The sequence below is a fragment of the Dasypus novemcinctus genome, chromosome 15 (assembly GCF_030445035.2).
Source record: "Dasypus novemcinctus isolate mDasNov1 chromosome 15, mDasNov1.1.hap2, whole genome shotgun sequence".
NCBI classification, from domain to species: domain Eukaryota; kingdom Metazoa; phylum Chordata; class Mammalia; order Cingulata; family Dasypodidae; genus Dasypus; species Dasypus novemcinctus.
Window position 1 is genome coordinate 17470223 of NC_080687.1, and position 24682 is coordinate 17494904.

The following is a 24682-nucleotide window of genomic DNA, read 5'->3' on the forward strand; positions in this document are numbered from 1 at the left end:
TTAGATTGTATCTCTCACTTTATCTGTCAAACTGTCATCTTCTCTCATCTTTGTTCTTTTCTCTACATGCCGAGAGAACCTACGAAGTTTCCAGTTACTAATTTGATTTTCCAGTCTTATTTCTGCTTTTCATTGTCTTCAAGTGGATTTTAATTGTTTTCCATTTATAGTTTTCCTACTATCTTTTCTTATATATCATTCTATTATTGTCTTTCTTTTGTATCACCCTATTGTCTTTTCATAAAATTTGCCTTTTAACCATTTTAAGTATACAATTTATTGAAAATTATATTCACATTGTTGTACAATCATCACCATTATCTATTTCCAAAACTTTTTTTCATATCACTAAAACAGAACTTTGTACCATTTAAGTTATAACTGTCCATTCCACCCAGGCCCTGGTAACCTAGGATATACTTTTGTCTCTATGAATTTGTTTATATAGTTCATATATGTGGAATAATACAGTATTTGTCCTTTGGTGCTTGGCTTATTTCATTCACTTGATGTCTTCAGGGTTCTTTTATGTTGCATGTTGCAGCATGTATCACAATTTTACTTCTTATGGCTGAATAATATTGCATTGTATGTATATACCACATTTTGTTTAACCATTCATCTGTTGATGTAAACTTAGGTTGCTTCCACATTTTGGCTACTATGAATAATGCAGATAGGAACGTGGATATTTGTTAAAGTCCCTGCTTTCAATTCTTTTTAAAACGTTTGCTGTATGAACATTATTTTTTTCCTTTTAATATAAAACTATTTTCACGCCACAGAGTAGAACAAGTTTCTGATTACTTTATGACAGTGGGCAAGGGGGAGCGAACAGGAGGTGGGTGGGGAATGACTTCGGTATTGGAGGAGTGTCCAGACCATCAGCCTCCCCTCCCTGTCCACACTTCCTCAGCTCGGATCTCCTGCTTTCCCATGAAATGCTGCATACAAATATACGTGCAAATGACCTCTAGATCTTAGGAGTGGAATTCCTAGATGATATGGTAACTCTTTGGTTTAACTTTCTAAGGATCTGCCAAACTATTTTCCACAGCATTTGCACCATTTTACATTCCCACAAGTAATGCTTGAGGGTTCCTATTCTCTTGCATGCTTACTAAAAGTTATTTTTTGTTGTTGTTTTATCTTTTTTAAAAAATAAAATCAATTTTATTCGTACATATTTAAAAAAGCATTCAATTCTTCCAAAGGTATTTGGTATAATCAATGGTATCTGGTATAATCACTTAGTTCTGCACTCATCACTTCAATCATTACTAGAGCATTTTCATTATTTCAATAAATATTAATAATAATAAACAAAAACCAGACAAACAAATGAGACAATTCTTTACCTCTCCATCTCTCTATGTTCCCCTGCTGTACACAGTTGCTATTTCTGGATATTATTGTACAATTATTTATTTATTTATTAAGCAGTTTTATTGAGATATATTCACATATCTTACATATATAGCTTTTAGTTAGTATCATCACAATGTTGTGCATTCATCATCACAAAAAAGTTTTAGAATTATTTCATGACTCCAAAAAGAAAACTCTGCACCCCTTAGCTTGCCTTCCCTAGTCCGACATAACCACTAATCAAATTTCATCTTTATATTGAGAAGCAGCTTTGGTTCAACTGATAGAGTGTCTGCCTATCACACAGGAGGTCCAGGGTTCAAACCCAGGGCCTCCTGGCCCATGTGGTGAGCTGGCCCATGCACAGTGCTGATGCATGCGAAGAGTGCTATGCCACACAGGGTGTCCCCTACATAGGGGAGCCCCATGCGTAAGGAGTGTGCCCCTCAAGGAGAGCCACCCTGTGTGAAAAAAGCACAGCCTGTCCAGGAGTGGTGCTGCACAAACAGAGAGGTGATGCAGCAAGATGAGGCAACAAAAAAGAGACACAGATTCCCAATGCCGCTGACAAGAATGCAGGCAGACACAGAAGAAGACACAGTGAATGGACACAGAGAGCAGAAAACAGAGGGGGGGGGGTAAGAGAAATAAAAAAATAAATCATTAAGAAAAATTTCATCTTTATAAATTTATATTTACATTTTAATAAATGGAATCATACAATATGTTACACAATATCTTTAGTTCAGAATAATGCAATCATACAGTGTTTGTCCTTTTGTGCCTGGCTTTCTTTACTCAATGTAATGTCCTCCAGGTTCATCCATGTTGTCACATGCTTTATGACTTCATTTCTTCTTAAACCTGCATTATATACCATCATGTGAATACAGCACAGTTTGTTTTCTCATTCATCAGTTGATGGACCCCTGGGTTGTTTCCAACTTTTGGCAATCATGAATAACACCAGTATGAACATAGGTGTGTAGGTATCTATTTGTGTCACTGCTCTCAGTTCTTCTGGGTATAGACCCAGTAGTGGTATTGCAAGATCATGTGGCAAATCTATATTCAACTTCTTTAGGAACTGCCAAAGAGTCCTCCACAGTGGCTGTACCATTCTGCATTCCCATCAACAGTGAATAAGTGTTTCTATTTCTCTACATCCTCTCCAACACCTGTAGTTCTCTGTTTTTTTAATAGTGGCCATTTTGATAAGTGTGAAATGATTTGCATTTACCTACTCATTAGTGATGATGAACATTTTTTCAAGTGGTTTTTTTTTGCCATTTGTATTTATTCTTTGGACAAATGTTTATTTAAGTCTTTAGCCCATGTTTTAATTGGGTTGTTTGTCTTTTTATTGTTGAGTTGTAACATCTCTGCATATAACCTGGACTTTAAAACCCTTATCAGACATGTGATTTCCAAATATTTTCTATCATTGAGTTGGCTGCCTTTTACCCTCCTGACAAAGTCCTGTGAGGTGCAAAAGTGTTTAATTTTGAGGAGGTCCCATTTATCTATTTTTTCTTTTGTTGTGCATGCTTTGAGTATAAGGTCCAAGAAACCACCAAAAGGTTTTAAGATGTTTGCCTACATTTTCTTCTAATAGTTTTATGGTCCTGGTTTTACATTTAGATCTTTGATCCATTTTGAGTTGATTCTTGTATAGTGAGTGAGATGGGGTCCTCTTTCATTCTTTTGGTTATAGATATCCATTTCTCCAGAACCATTTGTCAAAGAAACCGTTTTGTCCCACTAACATGGACTTGGTAGGTTTGTCAAAAACCAGTTGACTGTAGAGGTGAGGGCTTATTTCTGGACTCTCAATTCTATTCCACTGATCAATGTGTCTATCTTTATGCCAGTACCATGCTGTTTTGACTATTGTAGCTTTGTAATATATTTCAAGATCAGATAGTGAAATATCTCCCACATGACTCTTCTTTTTTAGAATGTTTTTGGCTTTTGGGGTGCACTTTCCTTTCCAAATGAATTTGGTAATTGCCTTTTCTATTTCTGTAAAGCAGGCTGTTGGAATTTTGATTGGTATTGTCTTGAATCTATAAGTTAGTTTGGGTAGGATTGACATCTTCACAATATTTAGTCTTCCAATCCTTGAACAACGGAGTGTCTTTCCATTTGTTTAGGTCTTCATTGATTTCTTTTCGCATTGTTTGGTTAAATTGGTTCCTAGGTATTTGAGTATTTTTGTTGCTATTGTAAATGGAATTTCCCTCCTGATTTCCTCCTCAGATTGTTCAATACAAGTGTAAAAAAACATTACTGATTTTTGTGTGTTGATCTTGTATCCTGCCACTTTGCTGAACTCATTTATTAGCTCAAGTAGCATTGTCATAGACATTTCAGAATTTTCTAAATATAGGATCAGGTCATCTGCAAATAGTGTGAGTTTTGCTTCCTCTTTTCCTATTTTGATGCCTTTTTTTTCCTTGTCTAATTGGTCTAGCTAGAACTTTCAGTACAATGTTGAATAACAATGGTGACAGTGGGTACCCTTGTCCTATTCTGGATCTTACAGGGAAAGCTTTCAACATTTCCCCATTGAGTATGATGTTGTCTGTGGGTTTTTCATATATGCCTTTTTTCATATTGAGGAATTTTATTTTTATTCCTATCTTTTGAAGTGTTTTTATCAAGAAAGGATGCTGGATTTTGCCAAGTGCTTTTTCTGTGTTAATTGAGATAATCATGTGTTTTTTCCCCCTTAAATTTGTTAATGTGGTGTATTGTTTGATTTTCTTATGTTGAACCAGCCTTGCATACCCAGAATAAAGCCCACTTGGTTGTGTGCATAAGTCTTTTCTTTTTTCTTCTTTTAAAAATTTCTCTCCCCTCCCTCCCCCCCCAAGTCATCTGCTCTCTGTGTCCATTCTCTGTGTGTTCTTCTGTGACCGCTTCTATCCTTATCAGCAGCACCAGGAATCTGTGTTTTTTTTGTGTGTGTCACCTTGTTTGTCAGCTTTCTGTGTGTGTGGCACCATTCTTGGGCATGCTGCACTTTCTTTCATACTGGGCAGCTCTCCTTTACAGGGTGTACTCCTTGCACACGGGGCTCCCCTACGCAGCGGACACCCCTCCATGGCTCAGCACTCCTTGCACACATCAGCACTGTGCATGGGCCAGCTCCACACAGGTCAAGGAGGCCTGGGGTTTGAACTGTGGACCTCCCATGTGGTAGGCAGACGTCCTATCCATTGGGGCAAGTCCGCTTCCCTATAAGTCTTTTGATATGCTGTTTGATTCAGTTTGCAAATTTTTTTTTTGAGAATTTTTGCATCTTTGTTCATTAGAGAGATTGGACTATAATTTTCTTTTCTTGTATTGTCTTTATCTGGCTTTGGCATTAGGGTGATGCTGACTTCATAAAATGTGTTGGGTGATTTTCCCTCCTCTTCAATTTTTCGGAAGAGTTTAAACAGGATTGGTGTTAATTCTTTTTGTAATGCTTGGTAGAATTCACCTGTGAAGCCACCTTGTCCTGGACTTTTCTTTTATGGTAGATTTTTTTTGTGATGAATTCAATCTCTTTAAATGCAATTGATTTGTTAAGTTCTTTTATTTCTTGTAGCATCAGTGTAGGTTGTTTGTGCATTTCTGGGAATTTGTCCATTTCTTCTAGGTTGTCTAGTTTGTTGGCATACAGTTTCTCATAATATCCTCTTACGATTCTTTTTGTTTCTGTGGGGTGTGGGGTCAGTTGCAACTCCCCCCTTTCACTTCTGATTGTATTTATTTGCATCTTCTCTGTTTTTTTCTTTGTTAGTCTAGCTAAAGGTTTCTCAATTTTATTGATCTTCTCAAAGAAACAGCTTTTGGTTTTGTTGATTTTCTCTACTTTTTTTTTTTCTCAATTTCATTGATTTCTGCTCGAATCTTTATTATTTCATTCTTTCTGCTTGCTTTGGGATTGGTTTGCTGTTCTTTTTCTAGTTTCTCTGATTGTTCAGTTAAATCTTTTGAGTTTAGCTCTTTCTTCTTTTTTAATACAGGCATTTAGGGCTATAAATTTCCCTCAAAACTGCCTTTGCTGGATCACATAAGTTTTGACAAATGGTGTTCTCATTTTTATTTGTCTCAATATATTTACTGATTTTACTTGCATTTTCTTTCTTGACTAACTGATTATATTTTTAAAAGATTTATTTTATTCATTCATTTCTTCCCTCCCCTCCTCATTGTTTGTGCTTGCTGTTTGCTCTGTTTCTGTTCATTGTGTGCTCGTCTTCTTTTTTGGAAGGTACCAGGAACTGAACCCTGGATCTCTCATGTAGGAGGGAAGCACCCAATAGCTTGAGTCACCTCTGCTCCTGCTTGTTGTGTCCCATTATATTTCCTTGTTGTGACTATTCATTGGGTCATCTCGCTGTGCCAGCCCATTGAGTCTGCTTGCTGTCTTGTTTGTCTGCTTTAGGAGGCACCTGGAATGGAACCAAGGACCTCCCATGTGGTAGGCAGGCACCCAACTGCTTGAACCACATCTGTTTCCCTTCCACTGATTATTTAGGAATGCGTTGTTTAGCCTCAACAAATTTGCATATTTACTTTTTCCTGTCTATTACTGATTTCCAGTTTCATTCCATTATGAACGGTGCTTTGTATAATTCCAATCTTCTATATTTATCGAGAGTTGCATTGTGCCCTAATGTGTGGTCCATCCTGGAGAAAGATGCATGGGCACTTGAGAAGAATGTATAACCCAATGAATTTGGATGCAACAATCAATATATATCTGTTAGGTCTAAACTCTTCATCGTATTGCTCAAGTTCTCTATTTCCTTTTTGATCTTCTGTCTAGTTATTCTATCTAACAATGTGCATGGTGTGTTGAAATCTCCAACAATTATTGTAGAGATGTCTATTTCTCCCTTCAGTTTTGCCAGAGTTCGTCTCAGGGGTTTCTGTTTATCTGTGAAATTCTAAATTCACCCTCATTTTTGAAAGACAATCTTGCTGGATATAAGATTCTTGGTTGGAAGTTCTTCTCCTGCAGTACCTTGAATATATCATATCACTGTCTTCTTGCCTCCATAATTTCTGACAAGAAATCAGCACTTAATCTTACTGGGTATCCCTTATATGTTATGCATTGCTTTTCTCTTGCTGCTCTCAGAGTTCTCTCCTTGTCTTTGGCATTTGACATTTGGATTTATACTAATGAGAGTACCTTGTGCTTCTTGGATATGGATATCCATGTCTTCAAAAGGGCTGGGAAATTTTCTACCATTATTTCTTCAAATATTCCTTCTGTCCCTCTTCCTTTCTCTTCTCGTTCTGGGACACCCATGACACATATGCTTGCACGTCTTTTGTTGTTTACTTCCCTGAGACCTTGTTCAATTTTTTCCATTATTTTCTCCATCTGCTCTTTTGTATGTTCGCTTTCAGAGGCCATTTCTTCAAGCTCACCAATCCTTTCTTCTGCCTCCTCAAATCTGCTATTATATGATTCCAGTGTATTTTTTTTAAAAGATTTATTTATTTTTTATTTCTCTCCCCTTCCCTGCCTCCCCCCCCCCCCCAAGTTGTCTGCTCTCTGTGTCCATTCACTCTGTGTGTTCTTCTGTGTCTACTTATATTCTTGTCAGCGGCACTGGGAATCTGTCTCTTTTTGTTGCGTCATCTTGCTGTGTCAGTTCTCCGTGTGTACAGTTCCACTCCTGAGCAGGCTGCGCTTTTTTCATGCTGGGTGGCTCTCCTTATGGGGTGCACACCTTGCGCATGGGGCTCCCCTACATGGGGGACAGCCCTGCATGGCACAGCACTCCTTGAACACATCAGCACTGCATGTGGGCCAACTCCACATGGGTCAAGGAGGCCTGGGGTTTGAACTGTGGACCTACCACATGGCAGGCGGACACCCTATCCATTGGGCCAAGTCTACTTACCTGAAATAAGTTTTTAACTTCAAATAAAAATGTATAAAGAAAAACTACCACTCAGAAATTACAATTATTAGCATTTTGATTTAGGTCCTCCCAGGCATTTTAAGCAATATTAACATTTTTTTACCCAAAAAGGGGACTTTTTTTTTTTTTTACAAAAATGACATTTTTACCAAAATACCATTATATGACCTGCTTCTCCCCAACCCTGTGGGCCCCCCTAACAAACCAGCGTGGATGACAGCCTTCCATGTCAGTGAACACACATCCATGCCCTCTTATGCTCTACATTTCATTCTGTAGCTTCTCTCCACACTAATGAAATGAGCACTAATGAAATGAGAATCGTTGTCCTTCCTTATTCCAGTCTTTCCTGCCTTATCTGTCACCAGCCTTATCTCACTCCATTCCAAAGTGAGCACAGATGTCTGTGAACTCTATGTGCCTTAGAAACCTGGAAACCTGGTGTAGGACTTTCTTCTGCCCCCCTTGATTGTCACATACCCCATGGTCAGTGCAACAGTATGGCTGACAACCTGAGTGTGCTCCAGAGATGCCCCTGCACTGAGGTCATGTGTCACAGATGACGGTGTGAGACCGGACCCTGTTTTCTTGAGGAGCTTGTCGACCAGTGGCAGGACAAGTTTTTCTCATTGTGTGCTGTGGGAGGCAGCACAGAAAGGAAACTGCTGCCATTCAGAAGCGGGTTTCCTGTGGAGCTGGGGGAGACACTCTATCCGTTGAGTCAAATTCACTTCCCTCCAGTGTATTTTTTATTTCATTTATTGTGCCTTTCAACTCCCATAAGATCTGTTATTTCTCTACGTATGCTTTCAAATTCTTCTTTGTGCTCATCCAATATCTTAATATCCTTAATCTCTATAGTAATCTTACTGAATTTGTTAAGAAGATTTGTCTGAACATCTCTGATTAGTTGTCTCAACTCCTTTATGGTCATCTGGAATCTTATCTTGTTCCTTTAACTGGGCCATATCTTCCTGTTTCTTGGTGTGGACTGTAATTTTTTGTTGGTGTCTTGGCATCTGGCTTACTAGATGTATTTATTCTTAATGGTTTCGCCCTTTAGTTTAGGGCTTTCTTGCCCTTTCTCCCTGGCTGGTTGTGTAGTAGGAGCCAAGGATGCAGTTGGTGCTATAAACTGTGGAGGCTGAATTGCCCTCATTTCCTCAGGGACCAATGAAGCTTCTCCCAACTCTCTCCTTTTCCAGGGATAGGGACAGAGTCACAGCTGTGTGGAACAATCCAAGTCGTGTAGGCCTAGACTGTAGTTGCCCAGAGAGACTGATGAAGCTTCAAGTCCCTTTCTCCCCTGCCTAGGACAGGAATGGCAAGTGTGAGCAGAAATCTATGTGGTGCAGGTCCAAAATTACTGCATTGCCTCGGGAGACTTATGACTATTCAGTCTGCTTGCCAAATGTACCTCCGTTTCCTGGAGAGGCTGGTGCAGAGCCCGCCAGCTTCCTCCGTACTAGAGGTGGGACTGAAGCATAGGCTAGGGCTGTAGGCCTGTCTAGGTAAAAGAAGCCAGTCCCTATCAGCACTGTGATTTTCAGTCAGCCCAGCTTCCCTTCATGCTGGGGGCAGAGTCAAAATGGCAGCTACTGGCCTCTTTCTGTCTTGGACAGGTTCAAACTTAGCTGTTCTTAGAGCTATACTTTAGCCAGCTGAATTTTCTAATCAGTAGCTAAAATCAGTGGCCAACTATCTCTTCCTCCTGTTTTTGGGAAATGGAGCTTCCAATTCCAGCCACAGAATAGCTCCTGAGGTGGCTTTCACTGCCAGAAAAGGATGAACATTGCCCTCCAAAGCATGGCCTATGTTTTCCCAGAAAGGTTGCCATAGGTCTCCTCAGCTTCCTCCCTGCTGGAGGTAGGGCTGGGGCTTATGCTAGAGCTGCAATCTTATCTGGATGGAAAGAAGTCAGTCCCTACCAGCACTGTGATTTTCAGTCTGTCTGCTTCCCCTCATCCCAGGGGCAGAGTTAAAATGGCAGCTACTGGCCTCTTTCTGATTTGGACAGGTTCAAACTTTAGCTGTTCTTAGGATTATACTTTAGCCTGACAAATTTACTAATCAGGGGCTGAAGTTGGTGCCCAATCATCTCTTCCTCCCCTGTTTCTGGGAAGTGGAGCTTCCAATTCCAGCCGTGGAATAGCTCCTGAGGCAGGTTGTGCCACCAGTGGAGGATGGGCACTGGCCTCCAGAGTGTGGGGTGCTCTACTTACAGATCTTCTCTGCAGATGGGCAGTCTCCTCCTTCCATTCTTTCAAGGATGTTGCAGGATGCTCTCTGGTATCCTGAAGCCCCCAAATAGGTGCTTTAGATAGCTCTGGGTGATTAATAACTGCCCTGTAGCATAAGCTGTCTCTAAGAGCTCCTTACTCTGCTACCATCTTGCTGGTTGTCCTTCTAATGTGCTCTTTATTTTTATTTTTATTTTTTAAATTATTCCCTCCACCCCTTGCAGCTTGCTTGCTGCCTGCTGTGTCCATTTGCTGCGCATTCTTTCTGTGTCTGCTTGTCTCCCTTTGTTCCGTCATTTGCTGTGTCAGTTCTCTGTGGCATGTGGGCAGTCAGCTCTCCACAGCGTGCAGGCCAGCTTGCCTTCACCAGGAGGCCCCAGGACACAAAACCAGGGTCTCCTATATGGCAGACAGGAGCCCAATGTGCTTTTGAACTCACCTATTTGTGTTTCATCCTCATGGACTATGTTACTTTTCCATAGAGAATTTCAAATTCTTCTTTGTGCTCATTCAGTGTTTTCTTGATGTTATTTTATCTCTTTAGCCACACTGTCTTTCAACTCTTTGATTTTGGAAATTTGTGCACACATCATTAATTAGTTCTCTCAAATTCTGCATCTCTTCTGGGACTTTGATACATTCCTTTTCTTGGACCATGCCTTCCATTTTGTTAGTATGGCTCATAATTTTTGCTGATGTCTAGGCATCTGATTAGGATATCGCTTACTCAAATATTCTATTTCTTTCTCTTTCATAGGGATTTAGTGGTGGGAAGCTATGTGTTACTGCTGCTCTTTGATTCTTAGTTCACCCTGTATTGTTAGGATTGTCCCTGTTTGTTAGTTGCATAAAACTGGACTCTGGACTCAGTACTGGGTTGCAGACCTGCTACCTAGGGCCTTGGGGAAACTGGCTATAAAGGCTGGAAAAATCTTCCCTTAGTTATTTTTAATTTTCTCACATGCACTTCCTTGGTCTGCCCTCAGATGCCACTCTTTGGCAGCCCTCTCAGTTCAATGCCTGGTTGGAGTGTGTTTGCTGCAACACAGACCAGATCAATGTGATAGAAGTTCCTTCCTGGAGGCTAAGAGCCTTGTAATTCAAACTCTCTCAGAGACAGTTCTCCTGCCTTCTCTGGCAGGCCCTTCCTTTTTCCCAGGTAGGAAATAATTCCACTCCCCTCTGCATCCTCAACAGGCAGTCCAGGTAAATAGAGAAGGAGTTTAGGTGCGCCGGATCTCTTCAATCCAGGGTCTTTCAGGTCCTTGACAGCTCCCAAAGCCAACAATGACACGGCTCCACCTGGCCTGAAAGGACTCATGGGACACAGCAAACCAAATCTGTGGGTCAAAAGCTGAATCAGCCTGAGGCTGTGTCCCTCTTCCCTTTCCTGGGGAAGTGCATCCTCAACAATAAGTTAGAAGAGAGTGAGATTGAGAGTGTCGATATCTCCAGTCCCATGCTGCCTCCCAGGGCAAGCAATGGCATGGTCCTACCCATTTCAGCTATTTTTTTGGAAAAGAAGTGAGTCCTGTGTCTTTCTAGTCTCTCTTTTTAATAATAGTCATCCCAGTGAGTGTGACGTGGTATCTCATGCTTTTAATTTGCATTTCCTTAATGACTAATGATGTTCCTATTATTTTTTTAATCTCAATCTGTTGTCTCTGGGTGATTTTCTTAGAGGTCATTTGCTCTTGAATCTTACAGAAGATATCAAATTTCTCTACACATTTTCTTTTGGTTCCTGTAATTTTTTTTAAGCTCTTCTATTCCTCTAGGTCATCAAAATTATTTACATCTCCTTTGTTAAACAGTAGTTTTTCAGAGCTCCATGCTGACTTTTCCCTGCTTACTTAGGCTGAAATGAGGAGAGATCTACCCAGACCCTGTGTTGTGTGTCTTGCCCATGGCCCTCATCTTTTTCTATACGGACAGTGGTCAAATGTCCTTCTCCTGTTTGGGTAGGTTGAGTTTTAACTTTTCTTTTTTATGAGGAGTATCCTAGCACTTTTCAAATTTTAACCTCTCTACCCTGTACCCTGTAAATTACATTGCTCAAAACTTTTTGTTCCAATGATATTCCTTCTTTGGCATGTTTTAAATTTCTCCTTTTCTACTGGATCCCATTGGTCAACAGAAATGTTCAACTTTTTTATCCTTTAAAGAAAAAAAAAGTCTACTGGACTCAGCTACATTCTTTAGGTATCACTATCCTCCTCCTTCCTTTAACTGCGAATTCCATGGAAGTGTTACCCATTTCTTCACCTGACATTCACATTGCAAACCTGCTGCAATTTTACTTCTGCTTCTACCACTATAATGAAACTGCTTTCCCAGAAGCCACTAATGGTCTTCCAAAGCCAGTGGTTTTCTTTCAATTCTAAACTTTTAAATAGTTTTAACTTTATAACATCTTCTTGAAATTCTTCCCCCTTGGCTTCTAGGATATGGATCTTTTCTGATTTTTGTTTTTTTCTTATTTTCTTGATCTTCCTTTTTTGTCTCTTTTATCAGTCTCTATCTCCTTACCTGGTTTTTCTTCATAGCACTATGACTACTGATGAATTATATATTTGTTTACTGTCTTTCTCTTCCCATTGAAATTCAAGCTCCAAGAGACCAAGGATTTTGACTGCTTTGTTTTCTGCTGTATCCCCAGTGCTAGAACATTGCCTGGTATATAACAGACACTCAGTAAATATATAAATTGCCTCATAATACACGTTTGCCTTAATAATTCATACAACAATATACAATTGTTTCTCCTCTCTACTCACTCTCAAAGGAGAGACTTAGGGATGGTTCAGGTAAAATAAAAATCAGTTTTTGATAGGTGTCCTCTGAACTTAAATTTGTAAATTATCTGTAATTTCATAAAGTAGGTCAAATTTTAGAAAATGAAGAGTACATTTTAAAAATAAATTACCCTTTTGGCTCACAAGAAAACTACTCTGTTGAAAATGAGATGGTCCATGGGTGCAAATGTTGTTTCTATGGATATAGTTAAGGTAGACTACTGAACAAATCTGTTTTGAAAGTATGTCACCTTGGGCATGCTTATGGCACAGATAAACTTCACATTTTGTAATACTTTCAAACTTACAGGACAGTTACAAAAATAATAAAACCCCATAGAGAAAACTCCAAGATATCCTTATTCTCCCAGATATCCAGATTCATCAATATTAACATTTTGCCACAACTACTGTACATTCTTTCTTTCTACCTGTTTTCTGAACACTTGTGTGTAGGTTGTACATATTGTGCTCCCTAAATACCTAACACAGACATGTATATTTCTTAAAAACAAGGATATTCATTTACATAATCACCTTTAGTGCATTTATCAAGCTTAAGAAATTTAACATCAATATAAAGCTTAAGTCTATATTTCAGTCTTTACATATGTCCCAAAAATGTTCTTTTGAGTGTTTCTCCTCCCTTATTAGATCCCATGAAGGAGCATGTACTGCTTTAATTGTCCTTGTCTCTTTGGTTGTTCTTTTTTTATTTTTAAAAATTTATTTAATTTTTCATGTATTTAATTGAATTATATACAACATAAACTTTCCAATCTCAACCACTCCCAAGCATACCATTCAGTGGGATTAATCCCATTTACTATGTTGCAGTATCCTCTCTACCTTCCATCTACCCAAAAAGAAATCCTCTACCCATTATGCATTAACTCCTCATTTCCCTGCCACCTGCCCCTGACAACCTAAACTCTAATTTCCATCTCTACAAGCTTGCATAGTCTCTGTTATTTTCTTTGTAATTACTGTAGGGCTTAAATATAACATCCTAAAACTAAAACAACTTTGTTTGCTTTAACTTCAATAGTATATACAAACTATATTCCTATACCCCTCCAACTCCTTACCTCTATGCAGTTCTTGTCATAAATTAATGTTTACCCATTATGAGTCCCAACCACTGAGTTATCATTTCATTTTATGCATTTGCATTTTAGATACTGTAGGAAGTAAAAAGTGGAGTTATAAACCAAAAATAAAATAGTACTGGCATTTATATTTTCCCATATTGTTACCCTAACCAGAGATTTTAATTTCTTCATGTGGCTTTGGTCCATTATCTATTGTCCTTTCCTTTCAACCTGCAGAACTTGTTTCAGCATCTCTTGTAGGGCCAGTCAGTGGTGACAACTCCCTCAGCTCTTTGTTCATCTGGGAATATATTAATCTCTCCTTCATTTTTAGAACAATGTTTTGCCAGATATAGAATTCTTGGTTGGCATTTTTTTGCTTTCAGCATTTTCAATATGTCATTATTGTCTTCTTGACTCCATGGTTTCCTACGAGAAATCAGCACTTAATCTTACTGCGGTTCCCTTGTATATGATACGTTCCTTTTCTCTTGCGGCCTTCAGAATTTCCTCTTTATCCTTGGCATTTAACAGTTGACTATAATATGTTGTGGTGTAAGTCTATTTGGGTTTATTCTGCTTGGAGGTCATCGAGCATACTGGGCATGTACATTCATATCTTCCATTAAATTTGGTGAGTTTTAAGCCGCTGTTTCTTTGAATATTCTTTGTCCCTTTCTCTCTCCTCATTCTGGGATTCCCACAATATTGGTATGCTTGAAGGTATCCCACAAATTCCTCAGGCTCTGTTCATTTTTTCTCCATTCTTCTTTCTGCTTCTAAGACTAGATGATTTCAAATGTCTTATCTTCAAGTTCACTGATTATTTTTTTCTGCCAGTTACAATCTGCTGTTGAACCACTCTAGGGAATATTCCATTTCTGTTACTGTTGTCTTCAGCTCTGTTTGGCTTCTTCTCATAATTTCCATCTCTCTATTGATATTCCCTTTGTGTTCATCCACTGTTTCCCTGATTTCTTTTAGCTCTTCATTCATGCTTTCCTTTAATTCTTTGAACAAATTTAGAATTATTATTTTTTTAAGTCTTTGATATGTCCCACATCTTGGTCCTCCTCATTGATGGTTTATTATGCTTTAATATTCTCCTTTGTCTGGACCATCATTTTCTGTTTCTTTGAATGTTCCGTAAACTTTTGTTGAAAGCTGGACATTTTTATATTTTAATGTGTTATTGCTGGAATAGATTCTGAGGTGTCTGTTCCTTAAGTTTATATCCAGTTAGGGTTACAACAGAGCTTTCCTTGAATGCCAGGAGCTAACAGAAAAAAGAAAAAAAAACCACAACCTTTTCCAGTCTTTCCTGGAAACCTGTGCAAGTGCTCTCCTTCAAGGCTTATCTATACAACTGAGTTTAGAGAATAGCTCTATGCCAAAACATAGCAGCCTCACCTTCCTGATACTTTCTGGACATGTATCTTATCTTTGGCATGCATGTATGGTCCTAGGAATTCTCCCACTTACATGTTTTTGAATGTTTCCTCTTCTCTAGGAAAAGTTTCCTCGTGGTTTAACGTACTGCACTATATGTCTACAGCTAACAATCGTTTGCCTCAAGCAGCATGTCTTGACTGCTCTCCCAGCGTTCTATAGGAAAGCTTGGTGCCTTCTACAAGCTTCTGTGATGGCAAGTCCTTAGGCCACCACCAAACAGATTGGGCCAGACATACATGGTCCTGGTGTGTGTATGAACCAGAACCAGAACCATGGACCAGCACAGGGAGTGAGTGCCAGCTGGTGAGGGGTGGGGCAGGGGCTAGCCAGGGCATCACAAGATTCTACTGCTTTTGATTTGGCACTTGCCCTGTTACTGCAGTATATTAACTGTGTTCTGGAGCTTTGAGAAAGATGTTTTTGCCAGTTCTTTTGGTTATTCAAAGCTTCTAGGGTGGCATGGAGCCCTGAAGCATTTTACTCCTGTATCTTGATTGGGGAGGGGCCTAAATTCACACTTATTCATTTTTAAAAAGTGAATCTTAAGTTCTTCATGAAGAAAAAATTTGACCTTGCTTGAAGATATCCTTTTACTGGCCCAGGGCAGAAGTGCTATAGCTATTGTAGTTGTTCTCAGCTGGGGATGATTTGGTACTCCAGGGGATATGGGCAATGTCTGGAGATATTTCTGGCTGTCATACTGAGAAGGTGCTACTGCCATCTAGTGGGTAGAGGCCAGGGATGCTGCTAAACATCCTACAAAGCTCATCTCCCACCATAACTACCCAGTTCCAAATGTTAATAGTTCTGCAGTTGAGAAAAACCCTTTTGCCTCACAGACTGTGAGAGTCAGATTACTTAATTTTCACACACAAAAAACATTGCTGCTACTTCTCATTTACTCTCGAAGGCACTAGTTCCCTAATGTGACTGAGCCTAAGAATCACATAGAAAGTTTCTAATAACACACACATTCACAAACAGGAAAAAAAAAAAAATAGATATCTGGGCCCCACTGCAAATCTGAATTTTTTAAAAGATCTAGAAATAATTCCCATTTTGCCTGACTCTGACAGGTATTTGGAAACCACTGTTCCACTGCTGATGAATCTTCTTTTAGACATTACAAAACATCTCATTCTTAAGCTGCTGTCAAAGGTGGAACAGTGAGCTATCTGCTGCTGTTGGACTTTTATCAAAAGCCTAATTAAGAGAAATATTAAAGGGAAATTATTTAAGGAGCATGCAGTACATCTAATCCCTGGATCAGGCTGGGCCATCATAAAATTTAGCTAAGAAAATACTTATTTTTACTGAATCCTAATTTTTGTTTTATTGTCCATTTTCATTGAAAGACAAAATTTTAAAAAACAGCTTTTTTCAGACATGTTATTTTATCTGCTATAGGGCTTTTATGAAAGAAGTCTATACTTAATCAACTATATCTCTCAATATATTTCAACATGAATGAAGAATTGGAAATTTTTTTCTTCTCCCTAAAGAACTGTTTTTTATTTCCTCCTGAAAATTTATACAATTGATTGTAATGTCCTTCTTTCCTTTGGCCACCAGGCTATTCAGGGCCAAATTTACAGGTTAGTGGGAGTATGTAGCACATGAATGTGCTTGGTTTTGTATTTTTCTTGATCCTGATTTTATTGTTGTTATTATGTTATACTTCACTTTATTACTGTAAGTTGCATCAAATCCATTGTTCGATAAGGTTGGGAATAAATGAATATTTTCTCTAAAGCTAGCTTTTTAGAGGGAAATAACAAACAGCAAGAAAATGCATTTGCTATCAGTTTTGGCAAGATTATCAGTGTTCTATTTTTCATAAACTAAAAGTATTTATTCAACTTCCAAGTGTTGTATGATAATGGATAGCATAAAAAGCCTTTTCTACAAAACACCACATTTTATAAACTTTTAAAAATCAGTAATCAGGGAAGCGGCTGTGGCTCAAGCAATTTCTTTTTTTTCTCTCTCCTTTCCCCCTCACCGCCAATTGTCTGTTCTCTTTGTCTATTTGCTGTGTGTTCTTCTTTGTCCACTTCTGTTGTTGTTAGGCACAGCAATCTGTGTTTCTTTTTGTTGCATCATCTTGTTGTGTCAGCTCTCTGTGTGAGTGGCACCATTCCTGGGCAGGCTGAACTTTCTTTCACGCTGGGCGGCTCTCCTTACGGGGCGCACTCCTTGCGCATGGGGCTCCCCTACGCGGGGACACACTTGCACGGCAGGGCACTCCTTGCTAGCATCACAGGCCAGCTCCACACGGGTCAAGGAGGCCCGGGATTTGAACCGTAGACCTCCCATGTGGTAGATGAACACCCTAACCACTGGGTCCGCTTCCCTGTGGCTCAAGTAATTGAGCTCCCATTTACCACATGGAGGACCTGGGTTTGATCCCCAGGACCTCCTGGTAAAAAAAGAAAGAAAAAAGACATCCCAGACATATGTGGAGAGGCGTGGGCCCCCACGCAGCAAAGTGACTCACCAAAAAGACAATGCAACCAGGTAGGAAAAAAAAATCAGTAATCGGCCAAAAGCAGTAAGGAAACAGAAAGCATTCAAGGCAAGTACTCTACGAGATTGATAACTTATGACATACCTCATTTATTGTTTTCACTATTATCATTTAGTAATGCATCCTCCACTAGCCTGTAGGCTCTTCTAAGGTAGAGCATACTGCTTCTGTTTTTAATTGCACTGGCTACTAAAAAGCTTAAAGCCCACTGTGGTGCACTTTCAGCAAATCAGGTTTCCAAAATTCACATCTATCTTTACCTTATTTTCCTTCCTTCATTCTCCTGTTAAATATTCTCCCTCACTTTTTCTTCTTTCTAAGTATTCTGTTATATTTAAACTCTGTAAACCATTAAGAATTTTTTAAGGCACAAGGCAGGATATAAATAATAAATATTAATCTATATAACTCATTGTATTACACAGTACCTAGCATAAAAACAGAATTTAAAAAATATGTGATGAATGAGTGAACATATCTACTAGGAAACAAACAAATGTAGGCCTAGTAATTTAAATAAAACCTTGAAATTTATTGTTAAAATTTCATAAAACTTTAAAATGTGCAACTTGTTTACTATTGAAAATCCAGCGGTATATTTAAAGTCCATTAACAAATTCCATAAAAATTTATACTAATATAGTTAAATTTTCTAGTCCTAAAAACAATTTAAATATATGTAAGAAATTATAGGTTGGTATTCAAACATGTAATTACTGTAGCAGATGTAATTTTATATATTAGAACAAGAAATGTGAGAACCTATAATAAGTGTTAGAAAATACAATCTTACTTACATTCAACATTTTCTGGAAATTTTCTGTGAATATCTTTGTAAGTATCTAATGCTTTTTGGTAGTTACCTATAAATTAAAAAGACAAAAATATGAAACACTAGCAAATTATAGTAATTAATAAGACTCAGAAAATGATTAACTTAAATCTAATATACTGGCATACTTTATCAGTTTGGTAGGAGAGTTCATATTTTGCCATTAGCATATATATACCATTCTTAATATAACTTCTGGAAGAAAAAATATACAGTCAAAATAAAAAAAGGGTTATAGCAGAAGTAAATGGGTGATGACTGAAACTTAGTTATACTTCTTAAAATAAATATTTTCGTGGCAAAATTTAAGATCTAATTGTAAAAGTTACAGTAAAATTTATTCTAGATGACTGACATTTAAAAATGAAGTGATTCAGTGAATAGACTAACATTAATTTCAATGTCATCCATTTAGTTGGAAAATATGAAAAATAAGGTATCTTGTGTTTTTATTTTGAAATATTAAAATTTTGAGAGAAAGCAAAATTTTAAATAATAAATTAGCTTCATGTAGCTCTGGACCACATTCTAAAACAGGGATGGCTGTACTGACACTTCAAAGTTGCTGTGGGAATTAAATGAAATAAAGATATGATACATTTAGCATACATTAGGTTCTCAATGAATGTTAACTACTCTTCTAACCTGCACTTTAATGACTCAAGCAGGTTAATGTCTTTAAAGCATTCAGTATATTTCATATTTATATATGAACACTTTACATATAAGTGATGCTGAAAGGAATATAGGAAATTCAGAAGTTACGGTGAAAAAAATAAATAAAATGTATATAGTATAGTCATATAGTGCTTTCAAAAGGGAATACAGTAAGGTTAAAGATCAATCCTTTAATGATTTGAGGACTATGCTGAGTATATTTGAAAATATTTCTGATGCCATTTTGAAGATGTTCACACAGATAAAAAGAATTCTTAAAAATCTCACGAGAACACAATGTTAATTTTTTCATAATTTGTACTTCTCTTGGACTAAAGAATTTCTCGTTGTGGTCATGCTCTACAAGAGGGATTACAAATTTGTTAACATTTATCTCCCAGCTTAATCTCTGATATAATACCCTATCATTCACTTCATAGTTATTTCAAAATGATTAGCACCTATATAATTCATGATGACTCATCAGTACAATATGTAAATAAAGCAGTTGTAGAACAAACCAATCTAATAACAATTGGCTCTGCAGTTTTCCTTGAGATTGGCAGTGGAGGCTTCTGATGTTTAGTACATTTGGTAGAGCACATAAGGACATTTTTTAATTAGTAGAGGAGAAAATTATGTATACAGAATTCTTATTTTTCTATGGTTAACTTGTGAAAATGATTACATGTTAACTTTCAAAAATATGTTTTTAACAGTGGTATGGAAAAACGTGATTAATAACCATCTTGGAATCATAACTGTTTCTGTATGTAATTGTTATATTTGCCATAACATGCTTTAAATATGTATAGTTAACAAAAGCTACTATTTTAATAAAGAAAATGCAATTGGAACAATTTGCATAATTATCTAAAAAGAAAAGCAAAAATATATTAAAAATGACTAAAATTAAAGCACTTACCACTTCTTCTAAAACAACTAGCTACCATCAGCTGCCATTTCACTTGTGTAGGCCTATAAAATACATAAATTATATGGAATTAGAAATTTTAAAAAACCTGTGATATTAAAAAAGTTTTGTTAAGCTAAATAAATGCACTATCTTTCAATTACTTTCTGACCATTTCCCTTCATAATTACCAGTCATATTTATATTAGAATATTTAAAACTGAGGGTCCTTCAAAATATATCTAGCTCATGCTTTATTTTTTTAAGATTTATTTTTTTATTCTCCTTCTACTCCATCCCCCAGTTGTTTGAGCTTACTGTGTCTGTTCATTGTGTGCTTGTCTTCTTTTTAAGAGGCACTAGGAACCAAACCTGAGACCTCCCATGTGGGAGGGAGGTGCCCAATGGCTTGAGTCTTCCTCTGCTCCCAGCTCATGCTATTAAACACTCTTTTAAGAACCACTTGGTTGTTTGGATAAAGGCCATTGCATTCTATTTTAACCATTACAATGCCCTTTGCCATAATTTTATACTTAAGTTTACAAATTTGGTATTAAAAGAGATTATTGTGTTTGAACAATCAGGCCTCAACTACAGGGACAATGATAAAAGATTTCCATTCATTCTTTTTTCACTTTAAAAATAAATGAAATTCAGGGAAGCAGATTTGGCTCAAGCAATTGAGCTCCTGCCTACATGGGAGGTCCAAGGTTCAGTTCCTGGTGCCTCCTAAAGAAGATAAGCAAGACAGAGAGCTGATGTGATGAGCCAACAAGACGGGTTGGCACAACAAGATGATGCAAAAAGAGACACAAGGAGGAAAATGTAATGAGACACAACAAAGCAGGGAGTGGAGGTGGCTCAAGTGATTAGGTGCCTCCTTCCCACAGGAAGGTCTCAGGTTCAGTTGTGATGCCTCCTAAAAAAAGAAGACAAACACACAACAAACAGGCACAGCAAATGGAAAAACGAGGGGATGTGAGAAATAAATAAAACTTTAAAATAAAATAAAAGTCATTTCTAAAGTAACTAATCATAACCAGTATTTTTTTTGTCTTTACTCATTTTTTTAATATTGCATTAAAAAAATATGAGGTCCCCATTTACCCCCCACCCCCCTCACCCCACTCCTCCCCCCACAGCAACATTCTCCTCCATCATCATGAGACATTCATTGCATTTGGTGAATACATCTTTGAGCATTGTTGTACCTCATGGTCAATGGTTCACATCATAGCCCACACTCTCCCATATTCCACTCAGCAGGCCATGGGAGGACATACAATGTCCGGTAATTCTCCCTGCAGCACCACCCAGGACAACTCCAAGTCCTGAAAACGCCTCCACATCTCATCTCTTCCTCCCATTCCCCACATCCAGCAGTCACCATGGCCACTTTCTCCACACCAATGCTACATTTTCTTCAATTACTAATCACAATAGTTCATTAATAGAATATCAGTAAGTCCACTCTAATCCATATTCTATTCCTCCATCCTGTGGACCTTGGATTGGTTGTGTCCACTCCACATCTATATCAAGAGGGGGCTTAGATTCCATGGATGCTGGATACAATCCTCCTGCTTTCAGTTGTAGGCACTCTTGGTTCCATGGTGTGATGGTTGACCTTCTTCAACTCCATGTTAGCTGAGTGGGGTAAGTCCAATAAACCAAAGTGTAGGAGCTGAAATCTGTTGAGGCTCAGGGCCTGGGAGCTGGACTCAGATGTGATCTTTTTTTCACAAGCCTTTCCTGTTACTTTACCAGAATTGTATTTGGTGCTGGGGTTTAATATATACCCAGGGGATCTGAATCTCTGGACTGACCATATGATAACCAGTATTTCTAAAGATAACTGTTAAAAATACAGAAGAAAAACAAAATTTTACAAAGTAAAATCATAGAAACAATTAAATGCTCTTCTCACTGTTTTTTCAGAATCTCCCTTCTAATTCCCTGATGGCTTCAAAACCTTATTTCCTACTCAGTTTGATGGTAAACAAAACACCTATCTAACCATATTACTTCTCTGCTTAAAGCCCATCATCTCCTCCCAGCTGCGTGATAAATCTAATATCTGCACCCAGATCATCCATATATCAGCCCTTTCTCCGTCTTCAATTTATGTCCTACCATTCCCTGCATACTGATATTCCCTCTGCAGACACCCTCACCTCTACCCAGGGGCTTCTAATCCCTTCACATCTTCTAGTCCAGGCTGGATTGTAAAGCCTGTTCAATGTGCTCCCATGACGCTCTTGAATCTCTTTAGCACCACAGTTACTGTACAGTATCACTATGTGCTTATGTTTCTGAATCCCTTATTAAACAGTAAACTCCTTGTGGACAGCAATCATAAATCTTTGCATCCCCAGGACCATACCTACTGGGTGCTCATTAATCATTATTCCTTTTCCTTTGCATATTCAAGTACATGTCTTGATAGTTGACTTCAAGGTTGGGATTCTGAGTTTTACCCTGGCAACCTATTAATTATGTGAATTTGGGTAAGTTTTTATCTAAACTCTTTATGTCTTAGTTTCTTCATCTGTAATACTGGGATAAAATAATACCTACTTCAGTGGATTGTTGTGAGGATTAAATAATATAATGCATGTAAACAATACACATTCGTTATTATTATAACCACTTTTTTTTCCCTTCTAATTTCATGAAAGCCACCTTTTGGGAAAAAAAACAAAAAACAAAAAATAGCAAGCCAGAACAGTTGTTAAGTATATGTGTGTGTTTGTGCGCGAGCCATATGTGATCCTTCTGGGGAAAAAGGATGAATTCTTCTAGAATTGAAATTGTCCAGTGAAGAGAGGAAGAACAGGGCTCATGACTTTATGCTAATAAAGCCTTAAGCAATATTCTAGGTTATCAATTCTAGTTGATCTGAACTACAGATCATTTGTGACAGTGTTTCCTTGCATTGGTATGGATGATTGCATACTGACATGATTAATATGATCAATAAAATATTTTCTGCATTATAACAGTTAATAAGCTTCCACATATAATAAATGTAACAAAGGAAAAATTTAGGATGTAAAATAAATGCATTTTATTAATGTTCAGAATTAAGGTGCCAAGTTCTTACTGTCTCTTCCAGTAATTGGAGAGAGCCCAGTGCAGGCAAGTTAATATAGGACATTCAACTTTTATACAAAAGCAAATTAGCTATGCTAATAGTGTTTACTATATTATTTTTTAAACTATATTATTTTAAACTTTTAACTAGAGGGTAAGAGATTAAAAAGCATAATTTAAAAATCTATATGTAATTATAAGACTAATCAAAATTACAATTAAACAATTTGATTACTATTTTGAAAATTAAATTTCATTCTTTATTAAAAAGTATTAGATATCAACATTACAAATACTGCAAAAAAAGCACTGTCGCTAGATGATACTGTTTTTATCCTTGCTAAAGTAAATATTTACTGCTTCAAATTACTAAAGGAGTTAAATTTGTTGAAGAATGAATCATTTTCCTTTTCTTAACAATCAAAAATTTTACTACAGACATAATAATCATGAAAAATCTTAAAGAACATTCTCTAATGCAGTCCAATAATGGAATTACATTAAATGGACCAGATAGGATTAGGATTTCTTGAAGTGTTAAGACATGACTTATGGATAAAAAATACAGAAGACAACAATATGAGCTTAAACCAATTACCTGAAAGATGAGATTACTAGGAACCATAAAAATCTCAGCAATGAAGCAAGGTAAGGCATCTCAATAGCAAAGGAATATCATGACAGCACATAATTTAATCTGACTCTAAGCCAACCACTGTGGAACAGGCAAAGAACTATGTGATACAAGACTCTCCCCTCCAAAACAGCATACATTTTTATTGTAGAAGCAACTTACTTAACGAATAACTATTTAGCAAATGAAAGAAGAAAAAAGTGTTACTAGATGCATGGTCAGGAAGAGGAGTGATGAATGCATATTAAATGTCTCTGACACTTAGAAAGGAGGATATAAGAACAGATGTAAATAAGTAAATTTAGAGGATGTGAAGGAGAGAACTATTAGGGAACTTTCTAGAAAAGACTTATATTTTCGGAAACTGAATTGGGAAATAGGGAAAGGACTTGAGACCTGAGGGAAATGGGAGAGAGATTAGAAACACTTGAGACGGAAGAAAAGTGTTCAACTAATAAAATTTTGTATAGCATTGATTAAAGTGGTCACATAATTTATCTGTGATTCACAGGCTGTGTATAGGAATGGAAATGAATGGCTGGATTGACCATGAGCTGAACTCTTTTGGGATGGATGTGTCAGTAAAGCAAGAGAGAAAAAGGAACTAAGCATGTTTAGCAAGAAAGGGAATATATGTAATCAATTAAGCAGACATAAGGATGGGCTCAGAGCCAAAGCCAGGAGAAGCCTAAGAAAATAAGAAAAGGAATGGTCACGAGACTGCAGATCTCAGTGTCACCAGAGAAAGACACACTGGAAAACAGGGAGTAAGACAACTAGAATGAGAGAAGGTTATGTTCACACATCTAAATATGGTAACGTAAGATTGTATTGATATTAGGTAGGTCAAGACTTGTGAGGCTAGAATACTGATGGGAAGAAAGACTTTGAGCTAGACTAGGCAAATCTGTATATGACAACAAATAGAATTCAGTGATGGAACAGCTGGTGGACCACACTTCAAAGAAGGAAGTGTTTTATATGAGATGCTTAAGGTTAGGCTAGTATTAAGTCTAATAAAAAGATTACAGTATATTACCCACATAATTTTAAGTTTAAAGATATAATTAAAACTATTCCCATCCTTGGTAATTGATTTTATAATTCTCAAAACATTTATGTGAAGCAAATGTAATATATTTTAATA

General features: G+C 37.4%; 1 protein-coding gene across 4 annotated transcripts in view; it reads right to left on the reverse strand.

Annotated features, from left to right (window-relative positions):
- The window catches only part of IFT88 (intraflagellar transport 88), a 150690-nt gene that overhangs the window by 41036 nt on the left and 84972 nt on the right, over window positions 1-24682 (reverse strand). For all 4 annotated transcript variants that reach the window (XM_058276342.2, XM_058276343.1, XM_058276341.1 and 1 more), the window contains 2 exons: window positions 19821-19873; window positions 18204-18269 (listed from right to left, as the gene is read on the reverse strand). In XM_058276342.2, the coding sequence (XP_058132325.1) occupies window positions 18204-18269; window positions 19821-19873 (119 nt within the window). The remainder of the gene's footprint in view (window positions 1-18203; window positions 18270-19820; window positions 19874-24682) is intronic.